The sequence below is a fragment of the Pezoporus flaviventris genome, unplaced genomic scaffold (assembly GCF_033815535.1).
Source record: "Pezoporus flaviventris isolate CSIRO_AGI_PZ_B2104156 unplaced genomic scaffold, CSIRO_AGI_Pfla_v1 ptg000045l, whole genome shotgun sequence".
NCBI lineage: Eukaryota > Metazoa > Chordata > Aves > Psittaciformes > Psittacidae > Pezoporus > Pezoporus flaviventris.
Window position 1 is genome coordinate 20,206,863 of NW_026892593.1, and position 18,688 is coordinate 20,225,550.

Sequence of the window (18,688 nt, forward strand, 5' to 3'; positions counted from 1 at the left end):
GGAATGACACTGGTTTTAGGTTTTTCATATCACTCATGATCTATGCTTCTCAGTCAATTATGTATATCTTTTTAATAGAGGCTTCAAGGAACATATTCTTTAATAATCCTATTAGAAAAATATTATGACACAGAATAGCTCAAAATACCCTTCTCCAAAATAAAGAGTACTGTCCCATCCAGAACAGTAAACCCCATCATCTACTGGCAAAGAAAAATGACTTTGAGCCTAGCATTTAGTTCTAAGAAAAGATCATTGGTTTGGTATGCAGTCATGCTCTTTTACTTACTTGTTTTTAAAACACAAGTTTAAAGCAAGGCAGTTACATAACACATGGCACAATTAAAGGCAGATTTACGTTGCCATGAAGCGGAATTAGTAGAGTCTTGCTCTTTAAATTCAATTGGTAAGCATTTGTCTTTTTTACGTATTTCAGCATCTGCTGGAAGCTGCAGGATGTTACTGAAAAATACTTAAAAACCTTTATATTATTTTTTTCCTTTACTGGAAAAGTACTACAGGAAATACTGGTGCTAGCCTGCAAAATATAAATGCCCACAGATAAGTGGATTTCTGCAGAGGCAGTATTTGGAGTGTAAAAACCTGTACTGGAGAACTTCATCCTGAACAGATCACTGTAGCAATATCCAGCACAGTCATTTATATTTTTTTCCAGGTCACAGCTGAGTTTGCCATACCCACGTCCTTGGCCATTGAAAACAGAAGTATTTCACAGACATGTTGCACATGGTCCCCAGAGATGCCATCTTTCCTCTGCAGCCCACCTGACATTAGCAAAGCCTGCAGACATGATGTATTTTGTCACTGAGATGGAAAGGAATGGCTGAAAGGTGCCTGTGAAACCAGATTAAAATAAAAGAGTGAGGTGAAGATAATCTACTATGTCCTGGTACAGCCTGCCAAGAAGACTATATGAACCTCATTTTCAAGAAAGTTTCTTAAAGGAACTTGAAATTTGTGGTGGAATTTTCAGCAGCCTCAAGCATGCTAAGTAATTATGGTTTTATCTGTCAAACTACTCTGGTTGGTTAAAGCACAAAGCAAAACTGATCTCTCTAGTAACCTCAGGAATGTATTACAAGCCTGAATGATGTAAACAGCACTCCCTTTAGCTTGAGAAATAATCAACCACACCATTTTTCTACTGACAGAATGGTGACCTGCGTATTTTTTTCAAAGCCTTCCAGTTACAAAATTGACTTCCAATAGAAGACCAAACTGAGATCAGAGTTTCACTTCATACCTCCTAAGGTGATCAAGAGCATTTAAACATGGTCAGTGTATATACAACTGATGCTCAAGGCTCCTCTACCAATCACAGTGGAACTCTACACAACAAAGCTGCAGTTCCCTGTGCAAGAGATCAAACTTCTTCAGTAGCCTGCTTTAACTGTGGTTCAGATTTTAAAAGGAACAAAGAACCAACTGTAATTTAACCCAGCTTCTGCAGCAAGTGCAAAATGTTCTTCTGTATCATGCTCTTTAACAAGCTTACAGAACAATCAAAACAATACCAATGGAAAAAGCATACTTCAATGCATACAGCTTTTCTTTAAGAGAGAAAATGAGAAGGAACCAAATGTAGCAGGTATTTGTTTTGTTATTAAATGCTCTATTGAAAATCTCTCAGTTACATTGATGAAGTTGATGTGAGAAGTCATCAGGAACCAAACGGATCTGATTTGTTTGTCAAGACTATGATGAATCACTCTGCTGCATTTCTTTTTTTTTTTTTTTTTTCAGAAGGATGTATCTAATGGAAGAACCATCTAATTGTGGAAAATTAGCTGCACAACTGAGAAGGGCTAGAATTTGGCTTCTATGTTGACTCACATTGAGAGTTTCTATGGAAGAATGCTGGATCAATAGCCAACATTTAGTAACTAACGAATTAACTAAGTCAAATTATTCTTACTGTGATAAGGGCCCTCATGCCTGGGTTCTCTCATCAGCCTCCTGTTTTCAAGGACTGTGACTGTGTATCCATGTTTTGCCAGGATGCGCTGACAGAGCTGACGGTCGGTTTCACGGTGGGCAGGAGGTGCATACAGAACTGCTCTTCTCCTACGGCTTCCAAAGTACTGGAGAATGGCAGTGTCGATCTACAGCAAATACAATGCAAAGACAGTGGCTGTAAGACAGGACACTCCTCAGCAGTATAATACATAGTTGTTATACTTTTCACAAAAAGAAACTAGTAATTTACTGTGACAATCCAGGAACTATTTCTACTGTAATAAAGAATTCTCTTTATATCAGGGACTTCTGACCACAAATTCCATTTTGTATGCCTCTCCATTTTTTTTCTACCTCATTTTAGACCAATATTTCAAGGGCTTGAAAGCTCAGGGTAACAACAGAAGATCTTCAAACCCTAATCTTCCCTTCACAGAAAAACCTTTGGCTGAAATCTGGGTGGCTCTGGTAAGCTAGTAACAGTACTTGCCAGCCAACTTTGACTGTGGCCTCAGGCTGATCTGTGGGTCACCTAGCAAAGAAGACTTGGTGGGTCCCATGTAAAGTGTTCCAAGGAACATGGGTCCTATGCAGATGCTAAATGCATGGTTCTGAGTTCTGCTGTGCAGCATGATTAAGATGAGTACTGAGGTAAAAGCATGCAGAGGATAATCCTAAACAGTACTGTAGATTGCTGTGCCTATGGAAAAATAAAAGTAACCTTGTCAGTAACTTATTGCCTTATTAGTCCAAAACAATACATCCTCCAGGAGGACTGGCAGAGAGACTGGTATATAGGTGCAAATGGAGAGGTCTCAAATGAATCCCAAATAACTCTTGGGTTGTCTCACATTCACTGTCTTTCCACATAGTGCCTAAGAACAATGGCATCTAGAGGAAACCCTTACTCTGTATAATAGCCTGGAATATGAGCTTCTTACAAGAAAAAGTGGAAAAAGAGCCACCCCAAACACACAGAGATAGTGTGAGCTTGATACTAAGTTCTGAAAAGAGCAAATTAGTGGGCCACTGTCATCAGGTCCCTAGGAAAGGGGAATAACTTGTGTCTTACATAAATGTGGTAGGTTGACCCTGGCTGGACACCAGGTGCCCACCAAAGCTGCGCTATCACTCTCCTCCTCAGGTGGACAGGGGAGAGAAAATACAACAAAAGGCTCTTGGGTCAAGATAAGGACAGATCACTCATCAGTTACTGTCATGGGCAACACAGACTCAACTTGGGGAGATTAATTTATTCCAAGTCAAGTCAGAGTAGGGTAACGACAAAAAAATCTCCAAATCTTAAAACACTTTCCCCCTAACCCCTCCCTTCTTCTCGGGTTCAACTTTCCTCCTAAATTTTCTAATGTTTCCCTCACATATTCTTAATCCTCTCTCCAGCTGAAGTCTCATGAGTTTTTTCCCCCCTTCTTATCTGTGTTATCCCAGAGGCGCTACCACCATCACTGATGGGCTCAGCCTTGGCCCAGCAGGTCCATCCTGAAACCAGCTAGCACTGGCTCTGTTGGACGCAGGGGAAGCCTCTAGCAGCTTCTTGCACAAGCCACCACTGTAGCCCCTCCCTGCTACCAAATCCTTGCAAACCCAACAAAATAAGGCATAAAAATAGGATGTGCCATGTGGAGCCAGGTTACTAATATCTGGAATAGTCTAGTTGTTATTTTGCAATAAAAACACCATTAACAGACAAGATTTTCCTTTGGTGAATTTTTTTTTTTTTTGATTTAGCATTGAAACATAGTAGCATTTAAGCGATTAACTTCAGGACATGAAATTAGTTCTTGGCAAGTTCATGAATTTCAACCTACCAGTAGTTAGCAATATGTCCTTTAAAAACTATGATATTCCATAACTTCCAATTTTAGTAAGCTTATCACGGGACATACAAAGTGCTACACAAACAACACACCACCAGTTTGTGCCCAGTACACCCCACTGACAAGACAGATGTTTTGATATAAATGTATGTCATTCAAGATGCGTCCAGCTGTTTACAGGACCAGGCCTGTAAAATAAATACATTTTATCTCGTGATAAGTTCACTCCTCTCAGCAGTCTGTTCCCCAAGTACAAGATGCAGTTTTAAGTTACGTTTGGCTGATGTGTGAGCTCCTCTGTGGCAGTGAGGAGCACGAAGTATTTCAGAGCCCTGAGCCTCTGACGCCACATTTGCTGTTGCTCCAGAGCTGATATGCCCTTTGGAAAGGGTCAGCATCATTGAGGGGACCCTGAAAAATATCTCAGTATGACACTGTCAGAGCCTTCCACGAGTATTTGCTAAATGTGCAACCCAAGCTACTTTAGACACTGGGATATTCAAGGCTGATCACATGCTGGCCGGAAGCAGCACAAATAGCACAGGGTGAAGTCACAGGAACTGCATTAGTTACTCTGTCAGATGTCCTCACTGGCATACCAGCGTTTTTAAAACACATTAATTGGGCAGCAAGTGTCTCAGATCACCCTTCTCGACCACAACACCTGCCATTCTTTCCACTTCTGCCTTTGCACCTCCCTCCTCTCCTCTTAACTTCTCTCTTTCCTGCTCTCCTGCAGTGCCAGCAGCCGCTGGCAGCCTTTCCTCTCTATTTCCTGTCCTCCGTCCCTGTTCCCAAATCCAGCCCTTGCCCCAGCCCCGCTCCTGTGCTCCCTCTTGCTCCTCCTCCAGGCAGCCCGGCCAGCCACTTCCCACTTTCTATTCACTTGCCTTGCGGAAGAAGCTCAGAGGATCGGGACACCTCTCACTTTATTTTGCATGCATATCCAGTTTTGCATCCCACGTGCTGCAAGGGGCAGCGTTGTGGGGTGAACTGAGGACATGCGAGGAGCACAGAGGGGCTGCAGCCCAGGACACATTGCTGTTTGGTTTTAACATGCAGTTGTGGCTCATCCTGCTCCCATCCCTCCTGGTGTGGCTGGGGGTGCTTTGCTGCCTGCTGTGAGGGTCCAGCCTTGGATTTGGTAATGCTTTGCCTCCACCCCTCCTCACTAACAGATATCACACTTGTATCGTGCTACAAAAATACGGCTTTCTTTGTGAAAGCAAAGCCTCCTGCAGTGTTACACCTTAAGTGCTTTGCTTCAACCGACGTTAAGAGCTTCTGTCTCAAGCACCCAGGAATGACTATTTTCCAGTGTGGGCAATACTCCAAAGACGGCTCTCGCAGGGCTCACCCCAGCCTGGCCACCAAGACCCAGGGTGCTGGCCAGGCTTGGCGCTGAGCAGCACCCATGTCGCTCCTTCTGCCTGGCTGCTAAGGCACAGGGGACAGAAGCCAGGCGGCCTTGGGGCATCCCAAGGACCCCTGGGGTCAGCCTGTCTGCAGCAGGATCTGCCAGGGAGCAGAGTGCTCCCTCCCGCCTCCATGTGAGCACTGATGCATTTCCACCAGCTCCCCGGGGACCAGCAGAGATGTTTACAGCACTCGAGTTTGGTCATAGCAAATATTCAAGAGAGCATTGATAGCAGCATAAAAACCACAGCAGTTCAAGCAGCAGCAGTAACCTGGGTCACTTCCACAAAACACAAAAGGCCCCGGGCGGCTCCATGTGGCCCACACAGCAGCTGGCTCCTTCCGGGCACCTTTCATGGGTGATTGCAGTGGCCCTTGCAGGACAAGCACAGACTAGCTGCTTAGAACACACAGTCCAGAGACACATAAAATCCCCCAGGCTGCTGGTGCCCAAAGCATCCCGATTCAAGGCTGGGAGGGACTGGGCCGGCCTGGCTGGGGACATGCTGGCCTGCATTCCCAGCCTCCCCTCCCGCCACCCAGGCGCTGGACCCGAGATGCTTTTATCCACAGCTTCCCCAAAAGCCACGAAGAGATCTCTAGGACACTGTGGTCCTAAATTTAACAGCTTGACCTGATGTCTAATCCGGTACTATTAAATAATATGAAGTAGCTCAACACCTTTTACGGTGTTTTCTTGAGATCCATGCGTAGTGTTGCCAAATTTATTTCCTCTGCCCTTTCAGAGCTATTTGCAGTCCAGGTTACAAGATGCAATGTGTCCTCTGTTTTCTTGCCAAACCAGTGCACTGTAACACCTCACATTTTCTTCTTTTCTTCTAAACTACCCATTAGCTACATAGAAGTTAAAATAATTCTGCCCAACTGCATGCTTATAGCAAGTGATTCCATATATTTTTCCAAAGCTCTCTATAAAATGCCTTACATCACTGGCCATGCTGATCTAGTTACTACTGGATGTTTTTCAGAATTTCCAATGTTATAGCAATGGCAGTCATGTTTATACACTTAAAAAGAGTCTTCTGGTTTTTATAAAATGTTTCTCAATCATAAAAATGCAGTCTGGGCAGAGAGCTGGTATAAAAGAAGCAGAGTGCAGTAGATGAAAATAAGCTGGTCGCATATTTCCATGTTTTATGGTTCTGACTTTTTTGGCATTCCTGCAACTTTAATGGACAGCAGGCTTAGACCAAAAAACTGACTCCATAAAATTTTGGATATTAGAGAATAATTGTTGAATGGTCCAATGTTTTCATATCCCAACCATTTTTTAGCTCTTCCCCAGTTTTTCCAGGCTATTTGTTAGGAGGTCAGTTTATTACAGATTCAATACATCTTATGTGAAAGGGATCAGTAAAGAGCATCTGTGGCCCATGTCTTACCTAGACAATAGTATGGCTGTCTACACAGACATTAATGAGGCTTTACAGCAAAGCTAAGATTTACCATGTGATTTAGGATGAGGCCTGTGTCAGTTTTGACATGACATACCTGCTTTTACAGCTTGAAAACCACTGCACTTTGCTGAGGTTTCTGAGTCACTGACCTCATTTTAGTGCAGTAGGCTGTTACAGATGACCCACAGCCTTAACAACTGGTCTAAACAAACCACAGTGGGCAGAAAAGTGCTAAAAATGCATTAAAATGAATTCTATGATTTTGCTTTCAGTTTATGAAAGAACATGAAAAACGCAAAGGAAAACAAATTTAGCTCCATAAAATTTATTATGAATTAAAAAAGTATTAAACTTCTATTCCTCTGAGATCTTAACAAATGAGATAAACAGTCCAGTTTACATAATATGAATGCTCAAGAATTACGTAACCATCCTTGTCTGACTGAAAATAGACTTCTGTTATCTGAGTTGCAATTCTTAGTTCTGTCTGCCTGCAAGTTCCACATAGCTGCAAAGTTCCCTGTTAAAGAGAAAATGTTTTGACATTTTCCTTGAAACTTCATTTTATTTTATTGAAGTCATGAATGTATAAAGACCTAATAGATTGTTTTAGTCTTGAAGCTTTCCTCTGTTGTACAGAATTTCTGGGTTGTTAAAAATCCAAAATTTTGTCAGTAACTGAATCTGATAATATATTATTACTGTTGCTGGTTTGGCCAAGAAGAAAATAGCAAAGATATTTCAAGTTGAGGAGAGAAAAACAGTTCCTTGGATTTTTTTTATTTTTTTTTTTTTTCAGATTCCAAGAAGACTGCGTAATTCCATAAATATTGATGCATTGTCTCTGCCTGGCAAGGAAACAAATATACAATTTGAATTGTTGCCATAGAATTTCATTGACCATCACTTCAACTGCAGAAACAAAATGCTTCTTCCTAACATAATGGCCCAACTCCTGTCTGCCTAAGCTCCTCTCAGGAAAGAACTCAAAAACTATGAATCATCTTTTCAGCCACCCAGTTCTGGTGGCATTAGTCCCTGTGTTGATTACAGGCAGCCACTCTTTTACTCCAAGCTATCCAAGACTGTCAGAGTCTTGTCCAACTGCTTCAAATAACTTGACTGCAGTTTATTTTAACCCCACTGGTTTCTGCAGGTACTGGGCTGCTGCAAAACAGGTGGAGGAGACACTGTGCAAACCAAAAGGCCTTTGCATGAAATGGGAGTGAAACAACAATTCCATGAAAGAGAACCAGCCTTATATAAACAACTTTGGCACTACCAGCAATGTTCACAGGCAGCGAACTGTCTAATTCCCATTTAAGCCAGCAGAGGAAGTGTGGACCTACCTTCACTGCTAAATACCACCTAGCATAACATTACAGAAAACCCATGAGTGGGACTCCTAGAAACTACTGCACTGATATTAAACAGCATTAATAAAATCAAAAATAAAACCTTAGCATGTGGTTCTAATGCCTGAAGTCATTCATCTGCAGGACTGTGCAGGCCTTTATTAATTCCAGATGTGACTTTTAAATTCTTTTTCATGTTTGCATAAAAGTTCATAGAAATAGTAAGTTGTTCATACTACCGTTATATTTGAAGTGCACATAGCTCATGTATCAAGAAGTAACAGAGAAGTTTATTTCCCGTTTCACTTTCAGGAGGATATTTAAGTATGTTGGCTTTATGTTCTGCTAGATTTCCTAATCAGAAAGAACCGGGTTGTAGAATTAAATGGTTGGAATGTAATTTTGCTTCCAGTTGTTTGCTGAATAAATACAGAGCAAGCAACTAGATTATTGGCACTACTCTGATGGCTGGTTTCTGACGTCTTCATAAATCCAAGAGCAAAACTAGACTATTTGCATAGTCATCACCAGCACTCTGAGCTGGAAGTACAGAGCTATTTTATCAAAATGCCTTTGCTTTATGACTGCATGCAGTTGATGGTACCGACTGCCTTGAGAACAGACAATGAGCCAATCCTACCATCTTATCAAAACAGGCACTTCTGAGGAAAGGGCTCCAATGAAGTGCATGAGTGAGATTCTGCCTTCATTTCCCATTTGCTGCCGAAGCATCCTTCTCAAAGTTCCCTTCCTGCAGAAAGTCTCCACCCTGTCCCTCTTTCCTGACTGCTATCACAATAACCCTGCCCTTTATCACCAAAACATCTTTAGCTATCTGCTTCATAAAAATAGCTGTTTCCTCAGAGCCTTTTGCATTTTACATTGAAAAGTAAGAAAAAAAATTTCTTGCTTTTGTAGGGTTTCATTCCAAGGAAACCAGTTGCTGATACCATATACCATCTGACAATTGCTTTCTATTAGCAAAGGTTTCATACTATCAAAATTCTTTGTCTTGTAAGAAAAGAGTTCTCATTCCCCTACTGTATTCTATAAAATAAATAATCTTTAAAGATTTAATTTACTTCAAAAATGTATCAGCCCTTATTATGCATGAAGTACTCTTTTCTATTCAGAACTCTCACCACACTGCATTTCTGCATAATAGCAAAAATCACCCTTTGTCATTCTATCATCCAGCTTCATTTCTCCTTTTTCACATATTTACATTTCAAAAGTTCCCATTAGCTTTGTCTTCTTTTCTTTCCACTTCCATTCCCATCTCCCTTTCTCTTCCCCTGCACAAGTCCAGACCCCTCTGTGCACAATCTCTTCTGTGCCTTCTGAGGATACTATTCTATGATTCTATGATTACTTGCAGTCATAGTTCCCTACTCTGCCTCCCACACCACCTTCTTTCCCCGTGCCTTCTTCCATGACAGCCTTCTCTTGCCCCCTTCATTCCCTGCTTATACTGACTGAAACAGTCATATTTTATCAAAAAAAAAAAATCAAAGAAAAAAACTCCAGACATATATGTTTAGAGGGTGAAGTTAATCACATTTGGTTTAAATGTCTGCATACAAGTCATGATGAATTTAGCATTAGAGGCGGTTATTTCTACTGACTATGAAGTCCAACTTTCTGGGTCTGACAAGATACAGTGGAGCACTCAAGTAAAGAGAGGATAATTCCACTCTGGCTGGTCAGCGTTCTAATTGCCTAGTAACAATTTCTCATCTTTTTAGTAATTTCCCTCCCAATTTACAAAATATAGGTACCTGGACCTGTAACCTGTGCAAGATGTTCAGCTGCATCTTCCTCCAAGTCTTGTTTAGGACTAAAGCATGATGTTTCTCCCTCTTTTTCTTCTTTTCGTTTTTCTACATAGCATATCTGAGATATGGCCACATCAAGCTGTCATTATCTTGCATCTTCCATACTGTCCACTCCCAGTAAATGGTATCCTATCCTATTTGTTCAGAAGGAAGCCATAAAAAACCTTTTCTCATTTTTCCTGTGTGCTCACCTCATTATAGCTCCTCTTGAGATACATCTTTTATACCAAACATAAGTGGCAGCTTGAGGGTCTTGAAAGTGAAGATTGCTTTCTTTCACCATATGTGTGACATTTTACGTATGAAGATGCCAGCCTCACCCACCCATTGAATTCTCATATAATCAGCTGCATGTCCTGTTTATTTTCCTTTTCTCAGTGGCCTTAGTCAGGGGATGTGAAGCAAGGCCCTTGTGAGTATCCATGGCATAATCTCTCTCAGGACCCATCTTAAAATTTAAAAATCTGATTTTTTTTTTATACATTGCCTATGGTTAGAAAGCTAGTATGCTGAAACAGTGCCTACCACATGAGCAATACTGTCTTACTTCTTTCTCCCCATAGCAGAGGTCCTACTTCTACCTGGGCAAAATGCACTGCTGGGAAGAGACAGCTAAGCTGGCTCTGGTTGAATTAATTCAGAGAGTGGAAACACAGTGTAACCAGCTAATTTACTCCTCAGAGCTGGCTGAGAAGCAGAGCTAGATTACTTGAATGGAATGTTTTTACATCTGGCTGGTACCAAAAGTATTTTTGGCACAATACCCTGCTAGGCAAATCTACACACAAGGTTTTCAAGGAGCTTTTTTGTTGACACCTATTTCAATTTGATGCACCAGCTCTTCTGCTCACTATATGTGTCTGCAAATATTTCATCATACAGGAGGTGAGCGTGCCTGGCTGAACCTGAAGACAGCCTGTTGCTGGATGTGATATCACCCTCTAATGCCATTAATGTCGGAGATTCAAAAATAAGCCTTCCATTTTTCATGCTACAGGTGTTAATATTTCATTTTATACTAGAAAATGTTGACCTCTGTTCACATGAAAACAAGGCTACAAAACTGGCTTTCCAGCAGCTTTTAAAACTCCTGTAATGTGTGGTACCTGAGAGAAGTTCTATGAGCTGTCAGGTTTTCCAGGCTATGAATGAAATCTGCAATTTTTGCAATTTCAAAAAGACAGCTTGCAATGGCTCCATCCCAGGGCATCTTGGATGTAAAGACACACTTACAGACCAAACTGGTAATTTCCAGCCCCATACTTTTTCCACATTTGTCTGGAACTTTCCTTACCGAAATGAGACGAATTTTGAGATCAGAGATGCAATGGCAAAGCTGTACTTTTCCTCAGATCTCTCTCTCTGCTTCCCCAATGGCTCATAAAAGCTGCTATAGAGAAAATATCAGACTTTGGAAGGGGATTTTGCTCATGCAATAACAATATCATAACCAAAGCCTCGCAGCATGCTCAACACAATACTGCCTGTTTCTCTGAAGGAAGTAAGAGTTAAACCTGCCCCTACGCAGTCAGAAGACATTCTGCAGTGTGACAGATACTGTGGCTCAGAACCCAGAAACACTAAGTGTTATCTAAAGAATATTATCTCCAGCAGGGTCTTCTTTTCCTTAAAATTATTCATGAACTTTGATTTCAGAAGACCCACTGCCGTGCTTGCTTTAAGTCACTGTTTAACTGCACAAATGATTTTTTTCTGTTAGAACAAGTTTGCTTGCTGGACTATTTACAGAGTAAGTAGTTATTTAAAAATGTGAATAATTTGGACCATATTTAAAAGTATTTTTCCAGGTTCATACACAAAGATTTAAACCAGAGCTTTAATGAAAACTTGTTTTCCAAACTAGCTACTGTGGCTGGGCACGTGACAGTAAAATAAAACAGTGTAAAGTTTCGACCATGACATCTGTCTTAGATGTTATCAGGTACCGAATACAATCAAGCAAGGTAACAACAGTTCAGCTATTTGAATGAGCAGTGGGCGAAAACACACAGCTCAAGAGCACACTTTCAAAGCAAAGTGGTGGAGATTGTCGGCGATACTTGTCTTTTCTGTCCCCTGAGACTACTATTCAGCCCACACAACCAGCAGAGTATCCTCTGGAAACTTAGAGTAACATCCCAACATGTGCAAGACATTTTGTACATCATGCTCTAGGGGAAACTTTCAAGACAAACAAGGAGCCGGCTATGGGTGGTCTTCAGAACTTGAAGAGGAATGTGTTAGAGCAGCACAGCCCTGGAAAACACACCTATAAAGGGTTAACATATGCATTGACATCTGTAATATAGGTTCAGCATGTGCGTGTGATAGTCACATCCAACCATGTATGCTGGAGGGCAGAAAGTACTGCATGTTGTAAAAACAGGAGTTTCCTTCTCATTTCAAATAGAGAGCATGCCAAGTTCTGTGTTAATCCATATTTTTTCTCATGAAAATTGGGAAAGAAGAAATTACAAATACTTTCAGCCAAACAGCACACTTGCTATTATTTCACAAGTTCTTACAGTCTTTAGGTAGCCCAAGGAAAGATGTGAAATGTTCTTTGCTGTTACAATAGCAACAAGTAAAAAGAAATGGGCTCTAAGTGTCAAAAGCTGTAACACAATAGGACCTGCATCTGTCAGCTGTGCTTACTGCCCTTTAAATTGTAATTCTTCGTGTCACATTGTTGAACAAATCCAAATCTTGGTACCTAGTGTACTAAAAGGTCATTAAAATGTAAAATTATGACAAATGCAGCATTGAGTAGATTTCTGCAACTCTAAGATAAATCTCTCTGACCTTTGCTAGAAAAAAATATCCATTTTTTAAGATTTAAGCTTAAAAAGTTCATGCCATAGTTATTTCACATATCTCTTTTTGACTTTGCAGAAGATGCACTTTACAACCGGTCTCCTAAAATCAATATTACTGACTTTCCAGGCTGTGAACCCTGTCTTATCAAAGAAGCAGTCTTCTAATATATTTTTAACTGCTTCGTGTGGATGCTGTCCATAACCTGTGAAGTTATCAGATTAATGTTTACAGTCCTCATACAGTTGTATATAAAATGACAGTATAATGATAATTTCACAGTGTGCTATCTCCTGCACTATTAGCAGCTCCTTACAGGATTGAAGAAAACCCGAAACATTTGTGCTAGTGCTGATCACAGATTCCAGAGTAAAAATAACTACCTCAGTCTGGACCATTTAACAAACCACATTTTCCAACTAAAATAACAGTGTCTGCATTTGTTGGCTTTTAACACTCATTCTAGGAACCCTGTATAAAATAAACATGAGGTCAGGTAACCTAAGGACGAAGTTAAATTTGTGGGACAAAGATTCCAAAGTAAATAGTGAGATTTGAAAATGTGAAAAGTGTCTTTTCTACTTCTCAAGTGCAGCTTCTCAGCAGAATCCCAGTGAAGTTCAAAACAGACCAGGAGATAACTTTAACACAGGGCAGCTGCAGTCCTGGTGCTAGCTAACAGCCCCAGTCACTCTCATGAAACCCCACTGACTCCTGATTTACATGCCTGTACTGTAAAGCCTCTAAACCAATACCTAAAGCCAAAATAAAATATGGTCTGTGCAGCAAACTGCAATCCCCTGGGAGTCACAGAGCAATGCCATATTTCAGTAGAAGATTTCAAGATTCCTGTGTTAATGACACCAGACCAAGGAGCTGGTAATAGCGATGTGCTTGCGCATATGCTGCTGTCATTATATCACCCATTTGTTTGTATACAGATCTCAGACTTCCAAGCTTAGGCTAATTTTAGATGATGGACTCAGATGATCCTGCCAGACTCGCTATCCATCGCTTTGCTAATTATTGCTCAGCGCTATGCTCCAGCTGACTTACCTTTTTCACTGTCTGTGAGTTAGTGCTAGGGAGGAAGCAGTAAATGTTGCTTGGGGAGACCTCCTTGTATCTCCCCTGCTTGGATTTGGTCAGTTTGTTGGGTGTGATCCCATTAACAACTGTCGAAAGGATGCTGCTGGTCATGAGAGGAGACAGGGTCTGGCAGAACAGACAGATGGCCACCACTAAGGCCAGAAGGAAGGGACGAGGGCGACAAAGCCTGCGGCACCTGGGGACTTGCCCGCAAACCATGGCCTCTTCGCTGTCCTCACTTCGCCCTTTGCCACATTGCAGATGCAATCCAAGTAGCTGCGACTTATCAAAGGCAGACTTTACCCAAAACTAGCAAGAGTCTTGCCCATTTCTGCTGCTGAGCGCTTTCGTGGTGCCTGGCATGAAGTTACAGGTTCCAGAGGAGCAGAGGCTCAGGAAATTTTGTCCCATGGGGGTACAGGAACAACCTGTGAAAAAACAAGAAGTCAGCAGCAGCGAAGAGCAGCGTGCCATGGGGTGTTCTGCAAGGAGCCACAGCCAGCTCTTCCACACCGCGCTGTCGGGAGAACAGACCTGTTGGCAGACAGGTGAGGAGCAGGAATCTTCACTCACGTTGCAGGAGGAACTACACAGCCACACGATAGCATCCAAGAAAGCAAGAGGTTAAAGCTAAACACATCCTGTCCACAGCTGAAAAGAGTATGAGAGTGTACCAACTTTGTGAACAATCGTTTGCTGTTTTTTTTTTCCTCTCTTGCATTCTCAATTCCCACTTTGTTTTTACAGTTTCCTTCATTCCAGTCCTTTTAAATTGCCTCCTTCCTGTCAGCATACACCGCTTTCTCTCTAAAAGTGATCATTTATCTGAAAACTGACAGACTATGAAGATTTTAGTTTGCATTTGCTCTGTCCAGATTGCAAGTTCAAAGTTACGTTTACTTACTCGGTTCTTATCCTGTTGGAAGTTTTCCGTTCTCCTCTAATGGGCTGCTGATTAAAACCACTTGGAACAACCCTGGCTCATGATCCCAGCTCGTCTCACACACTCAGAAGGCAGGCACACGCACATACACACGCCATCTGAAGCCAGTTGGACCACAGATTTCATATAAATAAAGGCTGGACTGCTCAGAGGGTGGGGCTAAACTAGCTCTGCTCCAAGCAGGCACAGGGTTTGGAGTCACAGCCTGGGATCTGGATGGGGAACAAGAGGTGTCCTTGCTCACACTGCATGCCTCCAAGCCACCATCACTGCAATTTTTAGAAATCTGCTGTTACAGCAACCAGACTAATTGAAACAATATTAATATCTTGCAGCCAGCAGAAATCTGAGCAGCACCTGCAATATTATTATCCAGATGATCAGAAATGTTGTAAAAGGAAGCAGATTTACTTGGACATAAGCGCCACTGACAAAGCAGTTGTCAGTAATTTTCCACAGTAGATGTAATATCTTGTAGCAGTGTATAAATAAAACTTCTTACTGATGTCAAAGAGGGAAAGAAAGGAGAGCAGGCAAAAATACTCCAGCGTACGCACTTAGTATCTAAGCCACAGAAGGTCTTAGTTACTACTTCCCCCTACTGACACAGGACGGGGACGAGATGGATGGGAACAGTTGACAAACTCTGTTATTTTTATAGACCAAAATTTCTCATATAATCCAGTTCCTTTAGCCAGAAATATCTGTATACAAGTTGTCTATTTTATCCTCCATCCTTAGTTATTTTTGTAAAGAAAGAGTCCTTGTTACATTGCCTTATATGAAAGAAATGAGTGTTGTTATGATAACTTTGAGGCAATTTACAAAATTTGACAGCAGCAGCCACATTAGCAAGTTAGAGGCATATATACAGCAATGAAAATTATAGATTTGTTTGAAGTGTTAGTGTTTATTCAGTATTCAGATCCTTTGGGGTTTTTTTCCCCCATCTAAACCCATTAATTTGTACACATACAGAAAAATGCCACAGAAGTGATCCAACACCTTGCACAGAACCTCAGCTGTCTCATGCACTGCATTTTAGTTTTCTGTCTAGGGCTGCTGTTTTCTAAATGAGACTCCCAGGTCATCCTGAGCAATAAAGAGCACAACACTTGCCTGCACCCTCCCATGATAGATGCTTGCCATCCACACAAACTCCCACCTCTGTTTGCCCGGAGACATGTTGCTCATGCTCTTTCCTTGCCAGCACACCAACATCCTCAGGCCCTGCTCCAGGCAGCCTGTGCTGCAAAGCCTCTGGCAAGCCAATAAATCTGGCTAGTGGACATTGGGAAACCATAGGTTCCCTGCCGCTGGCTTTGGAGTAGGTCTCTGCATACAATGGAGAGAGTACACAGGGAGCTGGTATGTTCAAAGGAGGATTGCAAAGATAATACAGCCAGCTGGAGAGCCACAGTAATCCCATCGCAGAGGAGGGACCATAGCAGAGTGTCTTTATTGTTTGAAAATATTGTCCTGTGGTTTTTGGCATGCCCTGTTTCTGGGCCCACAACCACCAGCTGTATGGGTGGCATTTGCATGGTTGCCAAATTCTCGCAGATTCGTAGTGGGAGGATTTTAGTCAGAGCTTTATTGCTAGCTTTACTGCTTTGTTGCTATAAGACTTGATTGAATCCAGTTTATAAATATTTGTATTAATGGTTGCTTCATGATATGGAGATCATACACCCTTGAAGAGTCTCACACTAGAATAAAGTAACCCTCTCTGTCCTCACACCCTGCTCCCCCAGTTACCTCAGCACAGCAAATAACCATGCTCTCCCTCCAGCCCAACATTATTTTTCCCCTTCAAGCTCATGAGGGGGCTTCATCCTCACATTTTCCCCACTGTCTCAGAGTCAATTCATCCTTCCTGCAGCCCCAAAATCACACAAGGGCCCCAAGTATTCAGGTCAAGTGGACAAGTTTTACTCATTTACTGCACCAAAACTGATACTGCACAGAGATGAAGAGATATCAGCAAAGGGCAGGCAGATCACTCTGCCTCCTGTTTACTCCGGCGGATCAGCCTTCTGTTCATCTGCTTTTCCCAGATGTTCCAAGGAGCTGGCTTTTTCCCTATGCTCTGTGGTTTCTTTCATGACAATAGAATGTAATAAACATTTCTGAAGCCGTAAATACTTTTCTCAATCACAGCTAGAGTGCAATGAACGTGATTCCTGACATCTTTTGAATCAGGATTCCACCACATCTCTGTGCCTACATGCCTACTGACTTACCTGGTCACATCCTGACACGTCAGAAATTAAGCCAAGACTATTGCAAATCAGGAATAATTTCCCTGGCACAAATTAGTTACTCAGGAAAAGGATGTAAGTGGATAGAGTTAGGCCTTCTGGGTCCCAAACTCACAAGAAAGATGCTTCAGTGCATAATATTCTGATAACTGCAGCAGACAATTACCTCTAAGATCAGAAATATCCAGTTGGTATTTATACTTGCAGGTATATGTACATATTTCAGAATTCTTAACAGAAAGCTACAAATCTCCTCTTTGTGACATACAAATTTAGTATCGATTTCCTATTTGGGATTCCCAGGTCTGTTCTTTCCAGTGGCTGCTCCCACTGCAGGGATTAAGGGCTATGTACCGACTTGCCTATCCCTGCTCCTCCCACTCACCCAGGACTGCTTGGCTGGATGCTCCCCACAGCAGCCAGCTGCTCTCCTGCTCTGTATGAGGCAACGTCCTGTGGGGATCACTTCTGCCAAAGCACAGCGGCCATGATTGGCAAGAGCAATCTTTAGTGCTTGCAGCAACAATCTGAGTTTCATCCGCATCATCTGGAGTAGACTGTAAGTGTTTAAAGATACCCGGACACAGAAAAGGCGAGAGAAATGTCACAAGACTTGCTAAAAATTGCCAGAGACTAGGATTTGAAAGGGCTTAGCCAATGTGCTGTGGAGGCATGTAATGTGCACCATTCATATCTCACTGGGGTTTTAAGCAACCTGGCTCATATTCACACAGCTTCCATTTTACACAAGTCTCTGTGTTTGTTCAGTAGTGAAAGATAGTGACCACTAAAGAATGATTTCTGTGGCCTAAGTAGTGACCTGGACAGATAATTGCCAGGAGCTGACCAGGAAGAAAATATTAGACTAAGAATGTTAGCAGGAATTTAAGGCCAGCTGAATAGATCCATTTTATGCATGCTTAACTTCACTCAGAGATCTAACATGAATCATTCTGCAACTGTGAATAAAGTTAAGTCTAGATATAAGCGCTCTTCAGATCAGGTCTTGATATAATAAAACCATTTTGCATCGTTAATTCCGCTGTATAGAGGCTGCCAAGAAGAAAATTAGTTTAAAAAACTTCACAATTGCTCTTTTCTAGAGCAAGTTTCAAATTTCAAAGCACAGCATCCTAGCAACCATTTCAGTGATAAATGAGCTCACAGGAAAAATAAGCTCAAACAGCTCATTTCTAAATTAACTGATAGCCAAGTCCTTGTAATCATGTCTGTCATCTTCCCAGTGCAAGCCTATATGCAATTTTCAATGTTTATGGTCAACTCTTTTTGATTTCTTTTTTATTTTCCAGCATATTAGAATTAAGCTAAGGGCCATAAATTCTCACTAACTTCAAAAATTGGATAAAAGCTTTATGAACAATAGGCATTAATAGCAATGTAAATATTCAAGCAAAACATGTAGTTAAACCGTACTGGAGAAATCCTGCTCAGCTGCACCATCCAGGATTTTTTACTTCACCCTGAATTCAATCCATATTGCAATTAGGTTCACAGTGTCTTATCCTGTGTGTGGTCCTATAAGTAGTGAATGGGGAAGACCGGCATAGAGTGAAAAAAGTAGAAGAAATACATTTCACTGCTGCTCTGCAGACTGGAAGATTCAATACTACTGAAGTTTAAATTAATCCCAGCATAGTAAACCCCAGACTCTCTCCCCTTTTCCCATTCATAGAGCACTGATACCACCAATGACACCATAGTTTTGTTCCACAGAGTGCTCC

At 41.6% G+C, this 18,688-nt stretch overlaps 1 protein-coding gene across 4 annotated transcripts in view; it reads right to left on the reverse strand.

The window, feature by feature from the left end:
* The window catches only part of CPED1 (cadherin like and PC-esterase domain containing 1), a 153,434-nt gene extending 138,399 nt beyond the window's left edge, over positions 1-15,035 (reverse strand). Inside the window, exons 1-3 of one of the 4 annotated variants that reach the window (XM_061467629.1) lie at positions 14,647-14,855; positions 13,710-14,170; positions 1,937-2,123 (exon numbers count right to left, since the gene is read on the reverse strand). In XM_061467629.1, the coding sequence (XP_061323613.1) occupies positions 1,937-2,123; positions 13,710-13,961 (439 nt within the window). In that variant the 5' untranslated portion in view covers positions 13,962-14,170; positions 14,647-14,855. The other 3 variants (XM_061467626.1, XM_061467628.1, XM_061467630.1) reach the window with 3 other exon arrangements.
* Between the last annotated feature and the right edge of the window lie 3,653 nt (positions 15,036-18,688).